This window comes from Ciconia boyciana, chromosome 3, assembly GCF_034638445.1.
Source record: "Ciconia boyciana chromosome 3, ASM3463844v1, whole genome shotgun sequence".
NCBI lineage: Eukaryota > Metazoa > Chordata > Aves > Ciconiiformes > Ciconiidae > Ciconia > Ciconia boyciana.
In genome coordinates, this window is record NC_132936.1 from 77802695 (window position 1) to 77825309 (window position 22615).

Below are 22615 nucleotides of genomic sequence, written 5' to 3' on the forward strand. Positions count from 1 at the left end.
CCTATGGCACTCCTGTGGGCTAAAACCTCTTTGGCTTTTGGGATTTTTTTTGGGGGAAGGGGGTGGTGTACTTTTCTGGTTATAAATGAAGGCCTTTCACAGGACTTTGACATACCTGCTTCCTGACTTAGGCCTATAGAGCATCCACCTTTCTTACCACAAAAAACTACTTTCAATGACTTTGGCTTGTGTGCCATTTTTTTCCTCCTCTCTTTGGGAGTGTTAATTGCTTAAAGGGAGCCCAAACCCCTCCCTACTCAAGCCAAGGACTCTCTCAACTTTGGTTTTTCCTTGCTGTTCTCCATATAAAAGCTTTCCGCTACATCTGCCTCTACCACCACATCACTCTTCACTGTTTTTTCCCAGCCTTTCTGCCCCTTGCTTCAGATTCTTCCTTCTTCAAAGCTTATTCAAGTATCTCATCTCCTTGCTGCTCTTTTCTTCCAACATTTACCAGCTCGATGTCTTTTCCCCATTCACCTATTAATCCACTGTGTCCTGTACATGCATATACAGAAGGAAGACCTTCTTTCCCTCCCTGCAAATCCACCCACAGAAAAAAGAGGCAAGTCATTATACAGATGTGCAAGTAAGATCCCACAATAAGTGCTTCGATTTGCCCAGGCCGGACAAGTCCAGGTAAGTTTGAAATCTCCCCAGTTAAGAGACAAAACTGAGATTTTTGGATCACTTTTAAGTTTAAGGGTTTTAAGTACTTCAACAATATCTAAAATTGTATCTGTGGTCACGACTGGCAATGTGAATTTATGGGGGGAGAGCAAGGGGGAGAAGATGCAGGTTAAAGGATGAAAGACTAAACAAAAGTGATGCAATTTCAGTTGTCAAATACTAATTTTTTATTAGCTTGTATACACTTCAGTGTCTTGGGATCTGCTAAGCAAAATTTGTTTCACTTAACCTTGGATATCACAGGCAAAGTAACTGAAAATAGCAAAGTCAGTATTTGAAGATCATAAACAATAACTTTAGAATAAATGAAATGTAGATGGCTTTATTGAATTTAATTACATATGAAATTGAATACCTTGAAAACAGAGTACAATAAAAACATGAACACATTTATTAAGGCAATGTTTTATGAAATTCAGATAGGCATATTATAAATATGAAAAACAGAGCCTAGACAGTGAAATACCACTGGACTTGAAGAGCTAAGAGTTTAACATTCTGCAATTGCTTCAGTAAGTTTTTAAATGATAGCACAAGAGCACATTGTAAGATCTCATGTTCTGGTTCTTGAATGTGACAGAATTTACTGTCCCACTTGTATGAGTTAGGGCCCTGTCTGCCACAGCTATGTGTGCATCAGAGAATAAAAAGGGGTAGAAGAAAGGTAGAGATGATTAAAAGTTGAAGAAATGACTCTTCTTGACAACACAGTATTAAAAGAATGAATATATCCATATTTCAGTTCTAGTATTTTAATGCAATATAGTCTTCCATCTCTAAAAAGCGTGTTCCTTAAGTTACAGTTTTAAACTACCTATACTGAAAATAAATTAATATTCCAGTATATCTCGCTATAATCTCAGTATATTCTATGTATTCGATTTAAAAAAATGTAATTTAGTTTCCAGAAAACCCATCAGTCTCATAAAATCTAACCTCCTAATAAATGTACTGAAGTTAGCAAAATCATAACACAAACAGTTTAATTATTTGATTTGTAACTCAAATTAAATGATACTTAACTGCACTTTGTATCATACAAAAAAAATACGTATCATGTTTACTACTACTGATGTTAAAGGAAACTTGTACAGGACTGAAGCTTTGCCTTTTCTTCATTACTGAAAACACAAATCCAGTTAAGACTTTTTAGACAAGGTTTCATTTTTTCAATTAACATGTTTTATTTCAAATTTATTCAGAGCTGAAACAAGAGTTACATTTGCAGCTGAGGAAAGCAAAGATGAAACTTTGTTTCTTTTGTGCTCAGCCATACAATTTATTTTTCTCCTGGCAACAGATTTTAAATCTCTTTGCCTTTTTTTTTTTTTCATGGGAACTGTTTAGTAAGTGCCGACATTAAAGCTGACAAGGCTTTGTGCGTTTTTTTTTCCTTTTGCCTGGTTTCTGTGTCTGTGTGTGCAGGCATGCATTCATTAACGTAATTCCTCAACATTCAACAAGAGTGCATCATAAACCAGAGGAAAAAAGCCTCATAAATATTTAGATGCTCCGTCTACCTTCCAAAACTAAAGTGAAAAAGAGTATTTAGCGAGGACTTGGTTTGAGTTAATCTGCATATGAACTGAAAGGGGGTACAAAAGGATGAAAAGGTGGTGGAAACGAGCATACAAACCCCATAGTCTCCAGGGGGCCATTCATCTTGTTCTTGTCAATACAATCTCAGCCTCACTGCTTGGCTGTTTTCTGCGCATGCCCACCAGGCTAGCTTTGCAAAGACAATGTTGCAAAGGATGTGCGTGCTTTCTTCCTACTTTTGTTCTGTCGTGTAATTTTTCGAGAGGAGAAGCAAAATACTTCACGTTTCAGGAAGCTGGAGAAATTTCTCTAAATGCTTCTCTACTTGTTTGTGGTCCACATGCTGACATGCAAACTTAAAACATTTACATAGAAGGACAAGTAGGTTATATGAAAAGCAATTTTAGGTAATTTGACAATTAATGAGAGGTAAGGAGATCACAACGTAGCTTAAAGCGTATTATTATCTGCTGTACAGCTACAAAACCATACAATTTGGAGCTATTGCTGTATAGGTTTTATATATAAAACTCTACTATTTCTAACAACCAACACTGTCAAAAAGTCCAAAATTACAGATACAAAAACCCCCACCACCAATAAAATTTGGTATTTAATGTATTTTCATAATTGAACAGTGTCACACAATTGTGTAGGTTGGAAGGGATTGCTTGAGATCATCTAGTCCAACCCCACACATGGAATTCTGCAATTTTTTTTCTGTATTTTTACTTTTAAAAATCAGGGAATGTTGTAATGCATTCAATAATTATTTAGTATTTCATGTTCTGAGATCAAATTAATTTTGAAGGATTACATCACACGACCTACATACAATGACTCATGATCTCTGACTGCTGTGCTTGGGTATCCTTTTCAGCCAAAAGGGGACAAAGGCCACTAAAGTCTGTAATTAGACAGAAATTATTTCACACGTACCAGAATTTTTGATCATAAGCAGCCAAAAGACAGCAGGTTTTGGGTTGTTGTGAGGACAAAGTTAGAATGAAATAATGCAACTCACTCAATTCAAGCTCCACATCAATCATATGAAGATACAACAGGAGAATTACATCAATACTGTGTGCAAAATGGTCATTTTAGTCACGTATTTGTAATATTCACTTATCTTACTACACTGCTAATCTACTATTTTCTCCTTGCAATAACAGAAAAGTCCAAGTCTTTTTTTTTCAAGTTAATCTCTATATTTCCATTTCTTCCTTAAATGAACTCAGCTGGTTTTTTTTGGGGGGGGTTGTTGTTTTTTGTTTGTTGTTGGTTTTGTTTGGGTTTTTTTTTTTTTTTACCAGACCTCCCCAAAACCTTATTGCTGGAGCAAAATAGTGAGCCTGTCAATGTAACATCAGATACAAGCCTGAGCCTGCAAGCTGTGCATACACTGCTATGACTCCCCCACTAATCACCTGTTGCCAATCTAACACAAAGGATTCCACCTACTCTTGACAACCTTCTAATGAAGTATCAAGATGTATCTGTAGCCAGAGGGATAATTGATTTCACTACTAACCTGTAAGACAGGTGCATACAAACTTCAAAATGGGACAAAAGATCAATTATGCCTCTAGTAATGAAAATCAGATGGATAGCTATAAATAGACTACCTGGAAGGAAAACCAAGATAGGGATGTATACTTTAATTGACTTGCTAAGGGGAAGACCTTCTTCTGGCATGAAAATTGGCCATCTGATTGGCTAGATCATGACTTTTTAAAAGTAGAAAAATTCTAGAGATGGGGAAATGCTTTAAGCCCAGCAGTGCCTCCTCTCCACCTCTAACAGAGAAGTGGTTTGCCAGCTTCCCAAATAACAGGGACTTTCCAAACCTTTCTAGGGTGGGAAGAAGGAAGACTGCCTAATTTGGATTACTTAATACCTGTTTTCATGCTGATCGTCTTTAATCAAAACAGAACTACAAAAATTCAAGATAACTTTTCTCCTGCCTTACCTCAAGTAGTGTTTTCTTTATAGTTCCTGCCACAACCTGTTGGTTTTTGACCATATTGTTAGACCAGACTAAATATTTGTTAATACATAATAAAACAGTATTGTTATGCAAATTGGGTAGCAGAGTATACTCTCTGGGAAACTTATTTTTGCATTTCTCTGCTCCTTAAGCTGATAGGACACCAGTTCTTCAGCCCTATCAGGATTTGGGGGGTGTGTGCTAAAAAACAGAGACAACTGCCACACCTGTTCTGTAAAAATGAAAACCTTTAATCAACATCAGTGTAATAACCTTTCTTTGTTTGACAACTTATGCAAACACCTGAAAGGTGAAGGAAACTGCCCATAAAACTTTCAAATACACATTTTTAAACAAATACAATACCATAAGAGAAGTTAACATTTCAGTGATCATCTTTATTTATGATACAATAAATTCCATAATATAAAGCTGCCTATTATATAAGTTTTTAAGGCCACTTTCTCTAAGTTATAAGAAAAGTTGTAACATATACATGGAAACTTCTCATGTTGTAAATGAACAGGAATATCTAGACTCATGTGAACTGGATCTGTACAAAAGTCATTTGAATATACAGGAAATGTTTTGTTTTTTCCTTCCCTATATTTCAGTCACAATCGGAGACCAAACATGAAACATTTCAAACTAAGAATAATAATAAAAATTTAAGAGAATTTGAGAGATGGCCAGCAGGGTAAAAAGTAATTTCTAGACACTTCAAATTTAGCTGCAGTGATTTTTTTATCAGACCACTATATCTAAATCGAGGTGATTACTCCATTTTGCATATGTTTTGCCTCTACACCATAGTGAACTTTTCAGCCTACTCCCTTGCCCCTCTACTCTGTGGTCTATCCAACACAATGACTTTATGAATGTAAAATACTAACACGCTTCTGAAAGCCAAAGGTAGGGAATGACTGCATTACCTTCAACAGAGTAATTTAGTTGCTGTCAAAATCCTGAACCCAAGCTGCTGTTCAGACTATTCTGAGAGCAAAAGTGGTTAATGGAAAAATGTTTCTGCATGCTTACAGTGAGATTCAGCTGACCATTCGACAGCTTGCAGTGGCCACTCCAGACATCCCAAAGGTATAAGAGACATTTGCACAGAGCTGGCAGATGTGACACAGGAACTGTGAGAGAAAAGTGACCTTTGGGAGATTCAAGAGCAATACCATAAGGCAAGTGAATCCTACCCTTTATTGGGCTTATAAACTTGTAACAATGAATTACTGTAATCAAGCAATGAACTAATTTTAAATAACAATCAGATACAGTATTAGCTAAGTAAGATCATATGATCTTGTATGACATGACTGTAGCTCAGAATGAGTCCGATCTCCTACATTAGCTAACAACCCAGAAACATTCACCTTTTGGTTCTGAGCCCAAGAGACATGTTTTACTGATTGTTATGACTTGTCCTTTGAGCTCCAGTGACAGTGAAATAGGGTCTTATGATGCACCAGCCTACAAATGCCAACAAAGATGCCACGAGATTTGGGATGCTTCCTGCTTCTATGAGGAAACCCTGAATCTATCCAAGTGCTTAAGCAATAATTCTCCATACTTTTATAATGGCTTTCATCCAAGCAACTTGAAGTACTTTACTACAAAGTGTTTCATAGCTTCTAAAAAGTAGAAAACTGTGAAATGGGCTCTGGGGCATATCATAACTACAACGTATGTGGCTGCTATATTCCAGGAAAGATCTCCCACACTCAACAGAAAGACTGTGGGTAGGAGGAATTAAATGGGAGACAGTAAGTCATCCACAAATAAAACAAAGTTTAAACTTCCTAAAGTGAAAAAGGACCATAAAAATATTAAGAGATTGAACATTGTTGTTTCCTTTTAGAGAAAAGGCACAAATACCCATGAACAGAGAGCAAGTTTCTGAGCATACTATAGCACAGAAGCACAATGGTCTTTGTGTGGAAAATCAACAAACACTGTAGCACTGCTCTCTGTCCTTTGCTTTGGATGAACACTGTTGAGCAATTCTGTCTCATCTCCAGAAGCTTTTAAGATTTGTATTGCTTGGTCCCTTTTTTTCCTCACAGCTTTGTAAGTCCAGATACTTCTCTTCACTATTAAATATATAAAAAAAGACTTGTATTTAATAAAGACTTGGAATATATAAAGTATTTTGAGTGGGGGAAAAAAAGATTTCTAGTAAAAAATAAGATTCTGGATTTTTCAGACTGATTAATTACATTCTATTAGAAGGTCCAGCCAATACAAAAGTTTCTTGATTATTATGAGAAGGTTTTAAAAAATGCAAAGTTTTCTTATAATTCCTTTAGACGTTTTCTGTCTATTTAAATATAAGCTCCTTGTGCAAGAACTGCTGCTCTTTGTGTACTGAACATTAAGAAGTATAAGCAACATACCACTAGCAATCTGTCAGTGTAAGTCAATATACGTATACATTCATATTTCAGATATGTTAAAAGGAAAAGTTAAATTAATGCATCAATTACATTTTAAACTCTACTTGGTTTTAGTAGTAATTGAGAAGAATAGTTAATTTAAATATATTTACAAAGTTAAGGCTGAAAGCATTTCACTTACATTCAACAGTAACCGATATACTATGGTATTTTACCAAAAGATGGTGCACCTGAAAAACAGAACTTAAACAGTTTCTTTAGCAGTCAGCTCTTTGCCACTGTGGTTGTCAAAATAAATCTGCAAATTTCCCTGACATGAACTTTGTCTCTTTTTTTTTTTTAAAATCCTGTAGAGAAGATGAAAACTCTTCTCACTACGGTGAAAAGTAAAAACACTTTTGATTACATATCTTAACACAGAAATATGTCTTGCAACATTGTATTTTTAGTTACACGTAGCAAATAAAAAAAAAGCTGCTGAGGGCACTACTGTAGATGAGATGGCTGCATCAATTAAAATGCAGAATGTTATCCCGGATAGTTTTAAGGTCAGATATCTAGCGCAAATTGGATAGAAGGTAAAAAACCAAAACAGATATATCTGAAATAATGGCTAAGATCTCTTAATATTCTTAGATTTCCAGATATCCTAATACTGTAGTCTTTTAAACTAGAATGTGTATTAGCTAGACTCCAACGACAGATACATTATATTTAGCAATGGTCAATTCAGTGCCTCCACAGAGCTAGGCAGCACTTACAGTAATACTTCTACAACGCGTGGCGCAGGCTGGCTCACACAGCGTTTCCGTACATGAGTTCTCCACAAAGGACTGGCCAGAAGCCATTTGAAATTCTCCCCTATGCAAGCCCAGAGCTGTATAACTAAGGTAGTAATTTTGTGACTATACAGATGGGAAGTGTAGTTAGCACCCTAACGGAAGCCATAGGGGTGTGCATGGGATTAGAAATACTGGAAACATGCACGGTATATTGCAAGAGATTATTTGGCTTGTTTTAATGAGCTAGGAAGAATATCGATGATCCAACAATAAAATGCACAAAAACAATGCAAGCGTTTATACATTACAAGATGTAGGGAAGTTTATGAGCTTAAGAGGTAAAACATACCTTCAGAATGCACAATTCAAATAAGTTCTGTGAATAATTAGCTTTTCCCCCCCCAGCTTTTAGATTTAAATACTGTTATAAACGAGATGATAAAGTAGGTAAATTTTATGTTTACAATGTAGTACCTCTATTTAGTTTTCTCTCCCTAATTATAGGTAATTTTTTCTCTTCTATGCTTTCTCAGATTGCTTTTCTTTCCCTCCTCCTCACAGTTTTCTGCCTTTCTCAGCACCATTATAATAAAACTGGCATACATGAGATTCATTTTGATCTCCTACTGAAGAATATGAAATGAAACCAATCTAAACTTTGTTTTTAATGCACAGAGATTTCTCAGAAGCCTAGCAGAACTACGACCCTCTCTAGACAGACAGATGTTTTCTTGTTGCTAGAATGCTCTCTTTTCTGGACAAAAGTCTACATAGTAGTACATAAAGAAACAGCACGTACATTCCATACACATGGAAATTATCTACTTAAAGAAAAATATAATCTAATAGGTGATTAACCTATGGCAATCTTGAACATTGTTGTAATATATTCTATTATATATTGATTTACATATTTTCCATGCATAACCATGGCTTTTTGATACTTAGATGAGGTGAAGCCCAACACAGAGATACCCATGCCTTCACTAACATGAGGGCAGTGAAGCACTGGAACAGGTTGCCCAGAGAAGTTGTCAATGCCCCATCCCTGGAAGTGTTCAAGGTCAGGTTGGATGGGGCTCTGAGCAACCTGATCTAGTTGAAGATGTCCCTGCTCATTGCAGGGGGGTTGGACTAGATGACCTTTAAAGGTCCCTTCCAACCCAAACTATTCTATGATTCTAACTACTGAGAGTTAAACAAAATGCTTAATATTTTATGAAGCAGAATTTAGGACCATCCATCCTATCTGTGTAACAGCATCCTATTAGAGTCACTTAAGGTATATGGAATACGTACCTTACCAAGAAAACTGCCAGATATGAGATTTAGGTCAAAGGTGAAAAATACTTTTTTGTTTGACTTATCATTTTCTTTTCTCCCCAACAATGACTGCATAATTAATACACAACCACAGGAACAGTGAGAATGCAGCTCTTCCCCTACTCTTATGTAAGTGGATGAATCACAAAGATAGCTCTTCTTCTGGCTCCTTTATTCTAACCTGAAGAATGGCCAGTTCTAACAGGAGTGATACAGTGGGATACTACATCCTTCTTCACAGTTGTACAGCTTGAAGTACCTTAAGTATAGAAGATACAAATCTGAATCCTTACAGACTAAGGTGTGCTTAAAACCTGTATCTTCCACTTCTTCAGCAATCACTTAGCATCAATAGTGGATAAATTTAGGCACTACCTCTTCCAAGATTACACACAGCACTCAAATGTGTTACGATCTATATGTGTTATTATCTATATTTAACGGATGAAGCCCATCCTGGGATTTAAACAGAAGTCAAGACATACCTGCAACTCTCTGCTGTGCCAGGAAACATTAAAGCTGGAATAAAGCATCCAATTCTACAGATAAGATAAACCTGGCATACAGAGTGGACAGGTAAGCATTAGCATAAATAGTTAAAGAACCTGAGGTGGTCATTGGAACATGGGTTTCGGTTTTTTTTTTTTTTAAAACTCTTCCTTTTTTAGAGTATGAACACTATGTCTTCTGCTTACTACTTTGAATTATGCACTACTACAGCTTTTGTTTGAAAAGTTATCTGTCAGTTTGGCTTACTGTCAAAGGAAATACATTTTTGTTGTCAGACACGTCACAGAATTTCAATATAATTGGTTCTTGAGATTTTTAGTCTGGCTCTAGACCTTATTCTGTTCATTTGTTAATCATCTTCCAGAGATGAAGGAATTTCAGATGTCCATCTGGTAGTGGCCATGTCTGACTGCTGCATTACAGTTACAGCACCTACAATCTTGTACACCATTCAATAGTGAATTGGTTGAATTATGCAATAACTGAATCACAAACATTGTATTTTTTTCCTGAGTGACTGTAATGGGTAAGTGAAGAATTGCTTCTTTCCCTAAAGAAGAGTAGTATAGCACATTGGTATCTTCCTGTTACAGACAGCGTTGCAGAAGGCTGATGACATCCAACTACATATGCCTATGATTTGGTCAGAGACGCTGGAAGTAAGAGCCAACACTAACTAAAATAGTATGTTTCCCAGTAGCCATCGGCCTTCAGCTCTCCTATTTCCCAAGGTGCTATCAGCTATGAACATTATAGCAGTAATTGAATTTGCTTTTTATGATCACTGCAGGCCTTTACTGTAATATACAGAGGCTGCTGCTGGCATTATCATAATTTTTCTTACTTCAAGATAAGATTAATGCAATAAAGTTTCACCTTAAAAGAGAAGCTGTTGGAGAACACTACAGGTTGCATGATACAAGAAGGGATACCTAAATGAAAACACAAGAGTTGAAGATACAGACTTCTGCTTGTGTCCAGACAGAAGTTAAGGCATTGGGACTTAGGCACTAGTTACCTGAAGAACCTTACATGACCACAGGACCTGGTTACCTTGAAACAAACCAACCAAAACAATACCCAGCCCTCCACCCCCGACATCAATACCACACAACCTCTCCCCCTTACCTGCAGAACCCGTTTACCCAGCCCTGTGTCATGTCATGTCGCGTCCTCCCCCCGAGGGAAAGCTGCAAAGTTCAATGCAGTGCAAGAGTATTTCTAGTGCCTCCATAGATCAGGCTGTAGACACACCAGTCTTGATGGGAGCTATACCTTCTCACAGCTCTTTAACCAGAACTAATTCAACTTCCATCACCCAGCCACTCTTAAAACACCCTTTCCTGGGACATGGAAGTGTGGGAAGGTAAAGGTAGAGAGAAGAACATAAGGTACGCTGAGAGGGGCTCTTGGGTAGCTTTTTTGTTTTTACTGTATATTTGATGAAGATATCATGCTGATTTGCTTATTTAAAACTAATGGTGAGTTATCTACATTTTGTTAAACCATTCAGCTTTTCCAAGGGCATTTTCCCAACGATTTAAATTCAGAGTCTTGAAGTATTTATGGAAAAATCAAGGATGAGAAATTTTCTTAAATTTATGCCTATTTATGCTGATTTATGCCTATTACATGGGCTGCTTCAGCACATAGTTTTGCCTCAATTTCTGTACTGTTCAGACTGAGAAAATATTTCAGATTAACAGAGAGCAAACCAGAGCTCGAATTTTGCATTACGCTGCATGAGTGTTTCCTCAGTAATTGCTAGTATGCACCATCTTATTCTCCAGTAAATAAGTGCAAAATAGCTTAGGATAAGCTATATTGTTCCCATTAGCAGGGAAGACAACTGATGGTTACTGCCCAACAACTTGTGTTGGTATTTCTTACCTTATATTGTGTGATTGTTTTGTCTGCTCATATTCAAGCACTGGAAGCACTTTATGTGCAGGAGGCAATAATGAAGTGGTATGGGAACAGCTGCACCAAATCTGCTGAAAAAGTCTCCATATGCTATTTTTACTGTGAGAATCAGCAGTCCAGAACAATTATTCTAACATTATCTAAGATAATCTAATTATAAGATGAAAGCGTGCGGTCTGACGGATGCCCTTAATCAAATTGAAGGATTTGATACCAAGTTTTCTCAGGGTTAAAGAGAGCCTTCACTCACTGGTTAAAAAATTAGCAAATAAAGGGCTACAAAATGCATTATCTTTCAGACTGATCTACAATAAATAAAAGGATGGCAATTTTGTTAAGCATATAAGGTTGTGTTTTAGCTCGTCACAATTTTAAAACAAGGTTGGAAAAGAGCAAACACAATCTTGTTACTAAATAGAAACTGTATTGTTTCACCATCCACAGCCATACTACAGTGTGCTTTGGGCATGCTATTGATGGACTAAGAATCTATATTAAAAAATGGTTTGTAACATTGCTACTCTTTCTTTGATAACAAAGATAATATTTTCTTGCCAAATATACGTTTTTTAAATGATGGAAGCAATAAATCTGACTTATCTTACATAAGCCATTAATTTTTTTCTTAATGTAAACAAAACCCTGAAATGAAATAAAAATTCTCATGTCCAAAGAGCAAGTTCTACATGTTTTAAAGGCAAAAAATCCAATAAACCCTAGAAAGAATGCAATAATCCAAGACATTTTTACTATTATGAGAACTACACTTTCTCTACATTTTTGTCAATGCACATCTTTCAGGAAAAGGAGAACAACACTGCTTGACAATACGCAATAAAATTGTACACCTGTCAAGACGACAACGTGTCTGTCCTTCCTTTTAGTTCTGGAAGCATTGTTCATTGCGATTAACCTAATATTTAAAGTCTCTTCAAATACCGTGCAGTATGTGTGAAAATACATTTGAATTTTTACAGAACTTCAAGCAACAACTAGACTTTATACCTAGTCCTATTAAAAATGACTGTTTTCAGCGAACTAAATAAAGCATGAAACAATTTTTATCTAGCTTTACAACGTAAGTTCTCCCAAGCTACTAAAAATTGCATCAAAGCCTTCTGACGACATCCCAAGTAATAAAAATCAAGCAAGAACACCAAATAGCTGCGTGGGGAAGGAGGAATACGTACAAGCAACCGCGTCGCGCTGCTTTGCCTCTGTGGCTACAGTGGATGGAGCACTTTAATTTTGGTTCTGGCTGCCGGATACTGCTGCTCCCATCACGTCTCCCATCCAAACCCGTCAAACAAGCCATGGCTGCTGCCAAAACACGGCGCTGCCCTGTAAGCAAAAAAGGGCGTCTAACTGCCTGCCGGCGAGGCTTGGGCAGGAAGGCTACGCCGCCACCGGGACCCGGAGAACGGCCCAGGCTGCCGCGGGGCGCCGAAGCGGGCGGGCCGCCCGGCTGGGGCACGGCGGCGCGCAGCGACAGCCGCAGGCGGGGGCCGCCGTCGTTGCTCTGGGGACGGGCGTGCGGGGCAAGGGGCGCGCGGAAGGCTGCGCCTGCATTTCTCCTCCGGCAGCACCAGCAAGCCCCCGGCCCGCTCCGCGCCCCTCCGAGGCCGAGGGCGGCCGTTAAACGGCTCCCGCAGCCGGCAGGCTCGCGCCGCCTGGCCGACAGATGGGGAGAGGGCGGAGGGGAGAGCGGCTCCCGCCACCCCCGCGTCTCCTCGCCCTCCCGCGGGGCCAGCTACGGCTCGCTGCCGGGGAGCTCCCCCGGCCCCAGCACCTCAGCCCCGCGCCGCGCTCTCCTCCTGCCCACGCGGCCGCTTTACCGGTTAGAAATTGCTCCTCGCGCCGCTCCGCCACCCGCACCGCCCACCGCCGCATGCGCGCGCAACCAACCGCCGCCCCCCCCGCCCCGGCTCTCCCCCCTCTGCCGCGCGAGACCACGGCCCCGCGAAGCGGCGGCTGCCTTAGGAAGGGCGGGCGCACGCGCGCCTCGGTGGGGCTCTCCCCGCCCCCGGGGGCGCACGTGACCCGCCCCCCCCCCCCCGCGCGGCATAGGTGAAGCAACACGACTTTGTTTAGAAGAGTTCTGTGCGCGCGCGTGTTTCCGCGGGGCGGGGGGAGGCGCGCGGGAGCCGCACGCGACGCCGCGCGCCTGCGCCGCCTGTCCACGCGCAGCCGCTCGGAGGGGGCGTGGTCGGGGGAGAAAACCCCCTCCGGCCCGGCAGCGCCCCCTCCCCACCCGCCCCCGCTGCGCCGCCGCCGCCGCCGCCCCGGGCGTCCGGAGCGGAAGGGGAGCGACAGACAGCTGGCTCCGCCAAGCGGCGCTGCCGCCGCCGGCCGCCAGTGACGGCCGCCCCGCCCCCGGGCCCGCCCCCCGGCATGTCCCCACCCCCCGGCATGTCCCCACCCCCGCGGGCCCTGCCCCCTCCCCTCCTCCTGCCGCCGCTGCCGCTGCTGCTGCCAGCGCAGCCTGAACTGAAGCGAACTCCGGCGCGAACTGAGGAGAAGTGAGGAGGCGGCGGCGGGGCTGAGACTCACCAGCCACAGGCAGCAGCGGCGGGGGGGGGAGGGCGGGCGGGCGGGCGGGAGGCGGAGAGGAGGACACGCCAGGCGCAGCGCGGCGGCAACAACAGCGGCGGCGGCGGCAACGACAGCGGAGAGACACCGGCGGCGGCTCCTCGGAAGCGGCAGCCGCGCCAGCCCGTCCCGCTCGTCCCCTCCCTCCCCCGCCGCGGAGACAGGGGGCAGCGCCGAGAGGAGAAGCCGGGCTCAGCGTGTGTGTGCGCGGGAGGAGGAGGAGGAGGAGGAGGAGGAGGAGGGGGGACACACCGAGGACTGCGCCGGCCGAGGGCGCACGGAGCGGGGAAGCGGCGGCGGCACCGAGAGGCGGCGGCGGGTCCTTGTGCCCGGGGAGGAGGGCGCAGCCCGCACGGGGGTTTCTACCGAGTTTCCTCTTTTTTTCGGTCCCTCGGACTCGGCGGCGGGTCTGCGTTTGTCTCCGGATTTGAATCCTCCTCCTCCTCCTTCCTCGGGGAAGCTCCCCTCCCCGCCCCCTCCCCTCCCCCACCGCCTCCCTGCCCGCCCGGATCCAGCCGGGCGCCCCGTGCCGCGGTCGCGTTGCTCGGCGGAGCTGCTGCGGGCGCTCGCCGTCTCTGCGCGGGCTTGGAATATGGTTGGGGAAATGGAAACCAAGGAGAAGCCGAAGCCGAGCCCCGATTACCTGATGCAGCTGATGAACGACAAGAAGCTGATGAGCAGCCTCCCCAACTTCTGCGGGATCTTCAACCACCTCGAGAGGCTGCTGGACGAAGGTAAAAGCGCTCGCCTGGCCGCCCCCTCCCCCCGCTCCGCCGCCCTGCGCTGCCTCCCCCCCTCCTCGGGCCTCCGCGCCGCTCCCGGGATCCCGGTCGGCCCCCCGCCCCAGCCCCAGCCCCGGCCGGGCGGCGGGGGAGCCCGGGGCCTGTTTCGCTCTCCCCGCTGTTCTCCGCACGCTCTCGGCCCCCGGCTGGAGAGCCGAAAACAAAGGGGAAGTGCGGGCTCTCCCCGCCCTGGCTGCTGCCGTGTGGTGCCGGGGGACTCGGTGAGCGAGTGGGAGGGGGAAGAGGCAGCCCTGGCCGCACAGGTCCCCGCTCTCCCATGGGGTTTTTTCCCCTTATTTTCTCTTTTTCCCTCCCCCGCCCCGTCTCCTAAAACCGGGGGAAGGGTAACTGCCGCACGGAGGGGAGGGAGCGAGGAGAGGAGCTCAGGAATGTGCTCTGGGGGAAGGCAGGGAGGAGGGGAAGGGCTGGCTGGCGGCGCGGCGCTCCCCTCCCGCGGCGGCGGGGAGAGGGGTCCTGCGCGGCGCCCTTCGGGGAGCGCTGCTCGGCCCGGCCGGAGGCCCCGGGCGGGGGGGGGCGGGCGGGCGGGTTGGGAGGGTGTTTGGTTTCGAGATTTGGCTGTTCTGGAAGCTGCTTGAACTTGAATGACTAAGACGGAGGGGGCTGAGCTCTTTCTTCAGCTCCAGCTCTACCCCACCCCAAACTGGCCACAAACTAATTATAATGCTCCTATATCGCAAGGGAAGCGAACAAATTCTCCTTTCACCTATCCTTACCTTTTAAAGAAACTAACGTGAAAGACTCCTACGTGTGACTTTTGTGAAGGGGAAAAAAGGAATTACGAAATTGCCTCGTCTATTCCTGCCAAACGTCCGCTGCCGCCCCCAGCCCCGCACCCGCTCCTGCCTCGGAGGGGCGAGGGGCCGCTCCTGTGGGTTAGCCTCCCCCGCCCCCCCTTTTTTCCTAAATATCTCCCTTTAAGATTGCGTTTTGACAAATAAATAATCGCATTTTAGAAAATAAGAAGTATATGCTGGGAACTTCGTGCGTCCCATACGTCTTCCCAGTACAGTAGCAGACCCACTGTGTTAAAAATAAGCAGATACAGTTGTTCTTAGCATTTTAAATTAACTTTATGATTGGGTTCACAGGTTTGCTTTTCTTGTTCAAAGCATTTCCTTTCTTACCACCTTAAACCTAGGCTTTCTGGAGAGTTAGAGAGACCTGTTTGCTTAATCGTATTTGGTAGCTTTGTAGAATATGATAAAACCATAAATTATTTATACAGTTTCAACTTGTTGGGATTCTTAGCATGAAATACCGAATTTCGAGATTTCGAGTTAGGAATCTTGTTTGCGGACGTATTCTTCCTCACTAAAAGAAGTTTGGGAAGTTGTTGACCTCGGAAGATGAAAGAGCTGGTTATATTTGGTAGAACAACTCCCCGCCCTCTCCTAAGACTGTAAAAATGAGATAGTGACTGTAGTACAACAAAAAATAGCATATCGAGAAAATGCTACCTTCTGAAATAAATGATAGAGGAGTAAAAAAAAAAAAACCCAGTGAAGAATACTGAAAGATGGACTGTGGGAAGTGATATAATGGGAGATTCTATTTTTATTTTCAAAACTCTGGGTGAAGTTTGAATTTATATTGGAGCAAATACGGATATGAAAAGTAAAACTATTTGAAACTTACGTTCTTGGTCACCACAGCAAACAACCTCTTCAGAATAGTTAGATTTACAATAAACATCAAGAAGAAACTTGACAGAGAAGACTCCTTTTTAGCACAAATGAGCCTTCCAGAGGCTTGATGTGGGATTTTTAAATTCCTGAATCTCTTCAACTTAATGTATTTGGCCAGAGGAGGCCTGAAACCTTTTTTTTTTTTTTTTTGTCCGAGAACAAAAGAAAGACAAACATTTTCCTCTATGAAAAGGACACTGAAAAATGAATGTTTGAAATCCTTACATCTTTTGATATATTTTTAAATATTGAAAGCTCTGGAAATCTGTTTTGTGAAGTATTGGAGTTCCAAAATGAGGGCTGTGGAGACTCTTGCTGAAAAAGTTTAAGGACTGTGTTGGAGCTATTCTTCACACTCTTCTTTAAAAGAAAAATAAATAAAATACAGTCTGTGTTTCTAAATAGTCTCAGGAAGAAGTCTGCTATCCCTTTAAGCTTTTCTGCTTTTCCTGTTTACGTTGGCAATTGGGTGGAAGTATTGTGGAGGCAGAAAACTTTTTGGAATGTTGAAAAAAATGTTTCATGCAAATCTAGTAAATTACTTCAAGACTTCAAAATTTGAACACTAAGGGGCGCCAGTTATTTTTTTTCTGAGGCGTGAGACTGGCCTCTGAACACCATTTCTGACTTGAGTAGTAAAATTAACAAATGATACCAAAGAATGACAAAATACTTGTGGATTTGTGCAGGTACCTACATTTGCATGGACTTACATATATTGTATGTTTACATGCAGTGTTACATAGGTGGAATAGTCAATAGTGAACAGCTGGGAAGTTGGAACTGTTGTTCTGTAAAACACCTATCCTGGTTACCAACGGGGCAAATATCTTCAACTATATGCTACACTGACATCCTCCAGAAGGGTTTAGCAATAGCAAACTATAGGTTTGATAGAAAGGTCTGCAAGATTTAGAACGCTTACTTAAAAGTATAATATTTAATAGTTTCATCAGTTGTTTCATGGCACCTTTGAGAATATCAAATATTAGGGGCGGGTGTGTGTATATATAGATTTATATATATATAATCTAAAAATAAAGTTACAGTGTTCATGTTCCCTCTTTGTTTTGGGGATTTGGTTTGCTGCTTCTAGTTTATTATTTTGTGCTTAGGTAGGTGGCTTTTTTTTTTAGTTACAATACAACCATTTTCCTGAAGGTTTTGTTTGTGCTTGAGAAGAATAATATTACTGTCAGCCTTTATCTTTTATTTTGTGCTGGTCAAATTGAAGAAATAAAGTCACAACCCTAAGAATTCAAACAAATAAAACATGGGATTGCTTTCTGTACTGGAATGCTAAGGTTTTATTTATTTATTTATTTTTACATTCCAGTATTTAAAAACAAAACTCAAACGGGCTTGTGTTGTGATTACTTCTTGTAATTGTATGCAACAAGAGATGGAAATGGACCTGTTGGTTTAGATGCAGAACAGTACATCTAATCTGGTTAGGTTTCAGAATGTACATCTACTTTTTCTGGCCCGTTTCTGTGCTGTGTGTATTATCCAAAACACATTTTCCCTTCTGAACTGTATCCTAGTGTTTGATCTTTGAAAACTTTGGTGCTTAACTTAGTAGATGGTCTCTGCTTTACGGCATTTGGTTTTGAACATCAGCTTAAATGTGAGAGGTATATGGAGGAAACTTTTTTTTTCTTTAAAAAGAACTACTTTATAATAAAATATGAAAGTCATAATTTTGTTTAGGTTACAGATATTTTTGCATATGTGTGCTTTCAACTTATGATGTGTAAATAAGCCTTCTGTGGATTAGCAAGGATGTTTAAAGTGCACATCATAATAACTAGGAAGCTGGATTGTTTTTATCAGACTAGTGCAAACCTGTGGGAAGAGAGGGCTCTTCCTGAATGTGGAATAGGCTGTATTTCCTGTAATTGTTTGCACCATCAAATGTGACCTGATTTTTTTTTTTCTTTGCGCTTCAGCTTCTCAGATATTAACTTTTATGATTCTAACCTAGATTGTTTTTTCTGACAACTTGTGTATTTTGATGGCCCCCTTTGTGCAAAATGAGTAAAGCTGTACCTTTTTTCTTGCACTATTTTTTAAAAAATAAATTGGACATTTCAAACTCTGCAATTGCACTCATACCTATTTAAATTAATGAGGTACTTAGGTTTTATTCTTTCAGCAGATTGTGAACAAATACGCCTAAACTATTAACTGAGATCTGAGTAGTGTAATTTTTATATTTGCATTTTGTGTTCTTGAACCTGTAAGTGGTCAGAGTGTTGTACCTGATCAGAATGTACACAGACCAAACCTGTGGTCTGAACTTTTTTTAAAAAGGTATTGATGCAGACTTCATCAGGAATTAATTTTTCCTCTGTAAGCTATACCTCAAAAACTTCTGCCTTCCTGTCAGACTTGTGTTGAAGGTAACTTAAAAGTGTGTCTGTCTTTAAATGTAAATTAAGCCACACATCTAGCTTTTGGAGATAGATCTAATTTTGTATCAAATAGGCTGCCTCTTTCTGACTAGCAGTTATAACAAAGCTAGCTGTAAAAACATCTAGGTGGGGATTAAGGAGGATAAATTTTCCTTGGATGTTGCGTGCTGTTTACTGTGCTCACTGAATATAGTGCATGAGAACTTGCAGAGCCCAGTGCCCATAACTGCAGTTTTCGTGTCAGTCTTGTTGCCTTAACCAAAATGTCTGCGTGGGTTAGGACTGAAGAACTGTGTTCTGGTGTTGTAAATAAGTTCTCCCTGAGAAGTTGTCTGGTTACTTTTGTACATGACTTTATTGTTTGTGATTATTTAAATGTAGCCTGTGCTTAGCTAGGGTTTTGCTGACTTGTCAGATTTGATGAAGGGGCATTGGCCACATTAGCATGTCTGTTTTACAGTTGTATCAGATCTTGCAATAAAACCCCATTATTTCATTACAAAACATGTCTCTCAATGCAAAGTTAAGAGATGAATATTCTTTAGGATAAAGGCATTATGATAGGGGTTTGCCCAGAGAGTCTCAGACTAATTTTTAAATTTTGAGTTGTAATGCTAAAATTGTATAAAACAGCATGTGACAAGAGCATTGAGTATTGTTTGTGTGCTGTTTATCAGTAGTGCTCTTTTGAATCTGGTTCTTTAATCATCTTTAAATCTCAAGGTAATGGTCTGAGGCGTTTTTCTGATTTATGATTGTCTCATAATAACAAGGTTGTAAAGCTTCTAGAACTTGTGTGTTCTAAAACTTCGTAAGAGTTGTTCTGAGGTGTGTGTTTTGTTTTTGTTTTTTTTTTTTTTTTTAATTCCTTGGCAGCCTCTTATAACATCAAAACAAAAGCTCCATTGCACTTCAGAAAAAGCTTATTTTTTTTTAGCTTGGGGAAAAATATTCAAAACTTCCCCCCCACTCTGCAACAGTTCAGTTCTTTTTAAAATAAGTTATTTTTGGACCTGTATCTGCAACATTTATAGGATTGCAGTCACCTGGTGTGTAACTTAAAAAGATGGGTGTTTTTTTGACTGATAAAAGTTTTTTAAGTTAGTAAAGCAGTTATTTTAAGCTCATCTTTTGAAAGCAGTTTGTTCACTGTTGCTTACCAATAATTGATTATTAAAATGTCTGTTATCAGATGGTCTTTTAAGTAAGAGTAACTATAGTAGACTTAAGTTCTGTGCAAGAGCTGCTCACTTATTTGCCTTTAAATTGGGAGAGACCTGTTCAAATTTTTTATCATTTTTGTTTAGTGTTACTTACTCCTTAAGGTTGGAATTGAGTTGCATTTTCCTCATGTGAAATTGTACGCCGTGGTTTCCAAAGTAACTAGTGTCATATAAGAAACTCTTGCTATGGTTAGAAACAACTGACCAAGTGCTGATTAGATTAGGGAGTGGCACACGATGCTTTCATAATGCACAAAGCAAAAACTGAAGGTGTGTTGGTTAATGTTATAGTCAAGTGGGGGGAAAAAAACCCCAACACCAACAACTGAGAAACACTTCATAAATTTTAAGAGAGCACTTAGAATGTCTTAATTATGAGAATGAAGTTTACATGCATCAAAAAGAGAAAAAGTCAAGTCAGAAAAAAGTTGCTGGTGTTCAGTGAGCACTGTCTGTTTGAAGAGAAGGCTGGACATGAAATGAATGGTTACTTTTGTAGTTCAGTAACTTTTTTGACCAGGTTATCTGTTTCAGTCCTTCTTAAATTAAAATGTTCTTCCTCTGAGTACACTAAACAATGCCAAATCAGGAATGGGATACTTACAATGGCTTGAATTGTGTAGACTTTGAAGCAAATAAATTTGAATTGTCTTTAATTACTGTCTGTAACCTTAAAATGCTCTCCTTTTTGGAGAATGCATACTGATGCAAATATCCTATTAATTAGATGTATTATTAGATGCCGATCTGGTATATATTATATGGCTGACAGGATAGACCTGTGTTAACGTTAATTACCAGACCATACTGACAGCTCAGGCTGATTGAAGTACAGCAGGAGTCTGCCATGGAGACCGGTGGTTTATATTCGACTGCTTATATGGAATGTCGGGGGGTGGGAGATGGGGGAAATGCCTTGACAGGAGAGCTGTGAAGTAATGAAATGCCCTCACTCGCTGACCCTTGTCTTTATTGAAACGTAACTCTTGGCTCCTCATTCAGGCTGTGTGAATTTTTCTGTATGGATTTTAATCAAAATACATACTATGAAAATCTTCTGTTGATTTTGACATTTTATTGAAATTTAATAACGCAGTGCTAAGAAAACTAGTAGGAACAGTAAAACTGCCAGTGTTTTTAATTTCATTATGCTTAATGCAATTGGTTAGGTCAGTAGAAGCACCATGTAAGATATGTCTGTGGCTTTGTAGCGGGAGGATCTAGGTCTGCGAAGGACATTGGAGCTGTTGTTTGAATCCTGAAACAGATGATAGGTGTAATGTTTATAATCAGAATTAGATCCCTTTGCTCTGGTGAGACAAAGAGTTGGGTTGCTGAAAGTTAAGCCACACTACATTTCTACTTTTGACTGGAGAAATTATCCTGTGTTGCCTTGTGCAGTGCAGTTAAAGTAATTGCCGGGTTTGGGTTTCTTTTGGTTGTTTTTCTTGGAAATGTTTAATAGAAGTGGAGTTAGCTTTTTAACAGCAGAGCTTAGATTTTTGAGACAATTTATGCTTGAATGAGCAAAGCAACCATGACAACTTTAGAGAGAAATAACATCCAGCTTCATTAGTAGAGCTGCCCCTCCATGGTGGTGGTGTTGTTTCCATTAGAAAAGTGTCTGTTGCAGGCTAGTTGGGTGTCTGGGAACAACAACAACAACAAGATGGTGCAAGTTAAAGTGCTTCTATTCGGGCAGTTGTGTTACTAAACCTCTGTTGTCTGGGTCCTGTACTAGAAGTTGCAGCTTTTTTGATACTTCACAGTTATTTTAGCAGTTGTTAGTGCTTGGAATTAGTGTGGTAATGCTAACAGGTTTTTTTTTTTATTTTATTCTCATGGTTTAAAATACTAAGTAAAAATTGAAAAAATATTTTCAATTACTTTTAATTTGAGAATTGATTTTTATACTTGGTATCAAAATAGTAAATTTTGCTTCTCAGTTCATTTCAAAAAAATAATTATTTTGAAGGGAAATGGCAATAGATAGCTATTAATGGGTTTTAGTGGTTTTGGTGGTGTATAGTTGATTGAATAGCACACTGGAAGTAAATTCTTTGAATAGTTCTTGAAAATATTTTTGACTGTTTTGCAGCTGCACCTGAATGCTTGTACTTTACTCCATACTGTAGTGGATTAGAGAAGATTTTCTGTGTTTCCAGCACAGAGTGTACCACAGCAATGTTTTGATACTTTGTAACTTCATTGCAATGCCCCAGAAAGTGCGTGGGAGGGAAGGTCCTCAGGATACCCGTTTTTAAAGGGAATTAACTGTGAAACAATTTGTGTGATAACTGACTGGCTTCTGAACATATTAATAGTGGGGCAGTTAACACTTTCAATTGTATATAACCTTATAAATGTTTATGCTTCTTTAAGACTTGATTTGAAAAGGAAAAAAAATCGCAGCATAACAAACAATTGAAATCTTGTTACTTTGCTGGGAAGTTCCATCGACGTAGTTCTGAGGGGTAATGCATCATAACGGCTGCTGATGTCAGAGCAGAGGCAGGGGAAGATAATAGAGTATTTTATACCCTTATCTGGTGGATCAGTGTCTGGCTTAAAAGGTCAGCTGATGTTCTGGACTGGTCAGGGTTTTTTTGAGTTTGTTTCTGTGTGGTGCTGGCTTTCTTTTTAAACAGATCAGAGCTGTGATCGAACTCGTCATGTGTGATCTCAGAGCAGTTGTGTTGGCACAATGGCTGGGGTGGCTCGATACTGAGTAGAGCAGAGCCTTGGGGA

General features: G+C 41.0%; 2 protein-coding genes across 12 annotated transcripts in view; one reads left to right on the forward strand and one right to left on the reverse strand.

Annotated features, from left to right (window-relative positions):
• Window positions 1–878: 878 nt before the first annotated feature.
• On the reverse strand, window positions 879–13043 carry LOC140649890 (uncharacterized). The gene is made up of 4 exons (XM_072857726.1): window positions 12972–13043; window positions 12344–12903; window positions 6797–6858; window positions 879–6312 (listed from the first exon to the last, which is right to left on the reverse strand). Exons 1-4 carry the CDS (start codon window positions 13041–13043, stop codon window positions 6128–6130), a joined length of 879 nt encoding a protein of 292 aa, XP_072713827.1. The 3' UTR covers window positions 879–6127.
• Window positions 13044–13653: 610 nt separating this feature from the next.
• The window catches only part of QKI (QKI, KH domain containing RNA binding), a 160182-nt gene continuing 151220 nt past the window's right edge, over window positions 13654–22615 (forward strand). For all 11 annotated transcript variants that reach the window (XM_072856222.1, XM_072856228.1, XM_072856223.1 and 8 more), the window contains exon 1: window positions 13654–14476. In XM_072856222.1, coding sequence (XP_072712323.1) covers window positions 14335–14476 — 142 coding nt within the window. In that variant the 5' untranslated portion in view covers window positions 13654–14334. The remainder of the gene's footprint in view (window positions 14477–22615) is intronic.

What these genes read in the sequence shown, in the direction of transcription:
- LOC140649890 (XM_072857726.1), bottom strand. Translation starts at nt 13,043, where the DNA reads ATGCGGCGGTGGGCGGTGCGGGTGGCGGAGCGGCGCGAGGAGCAATTT. An exon ending in CCGGTAAAGCGGCCGCGTGG is followed by an intron (nt 12,904 to 12,971) that starts GCAGGAGGAGAG and finishes AGCGAGCCGTAG; the next exon opens with CTGGCCCCGCGGGAGGGCGA. An exon ending in TATATCGGTTACTGTTGAAT is followed by an intron (nt 6,313 to 6,796) that starts GTAAGTGAAATG and finishes TATATTTAATAG; the next exon opens with TGAAGAGAAGTATCTGGACT.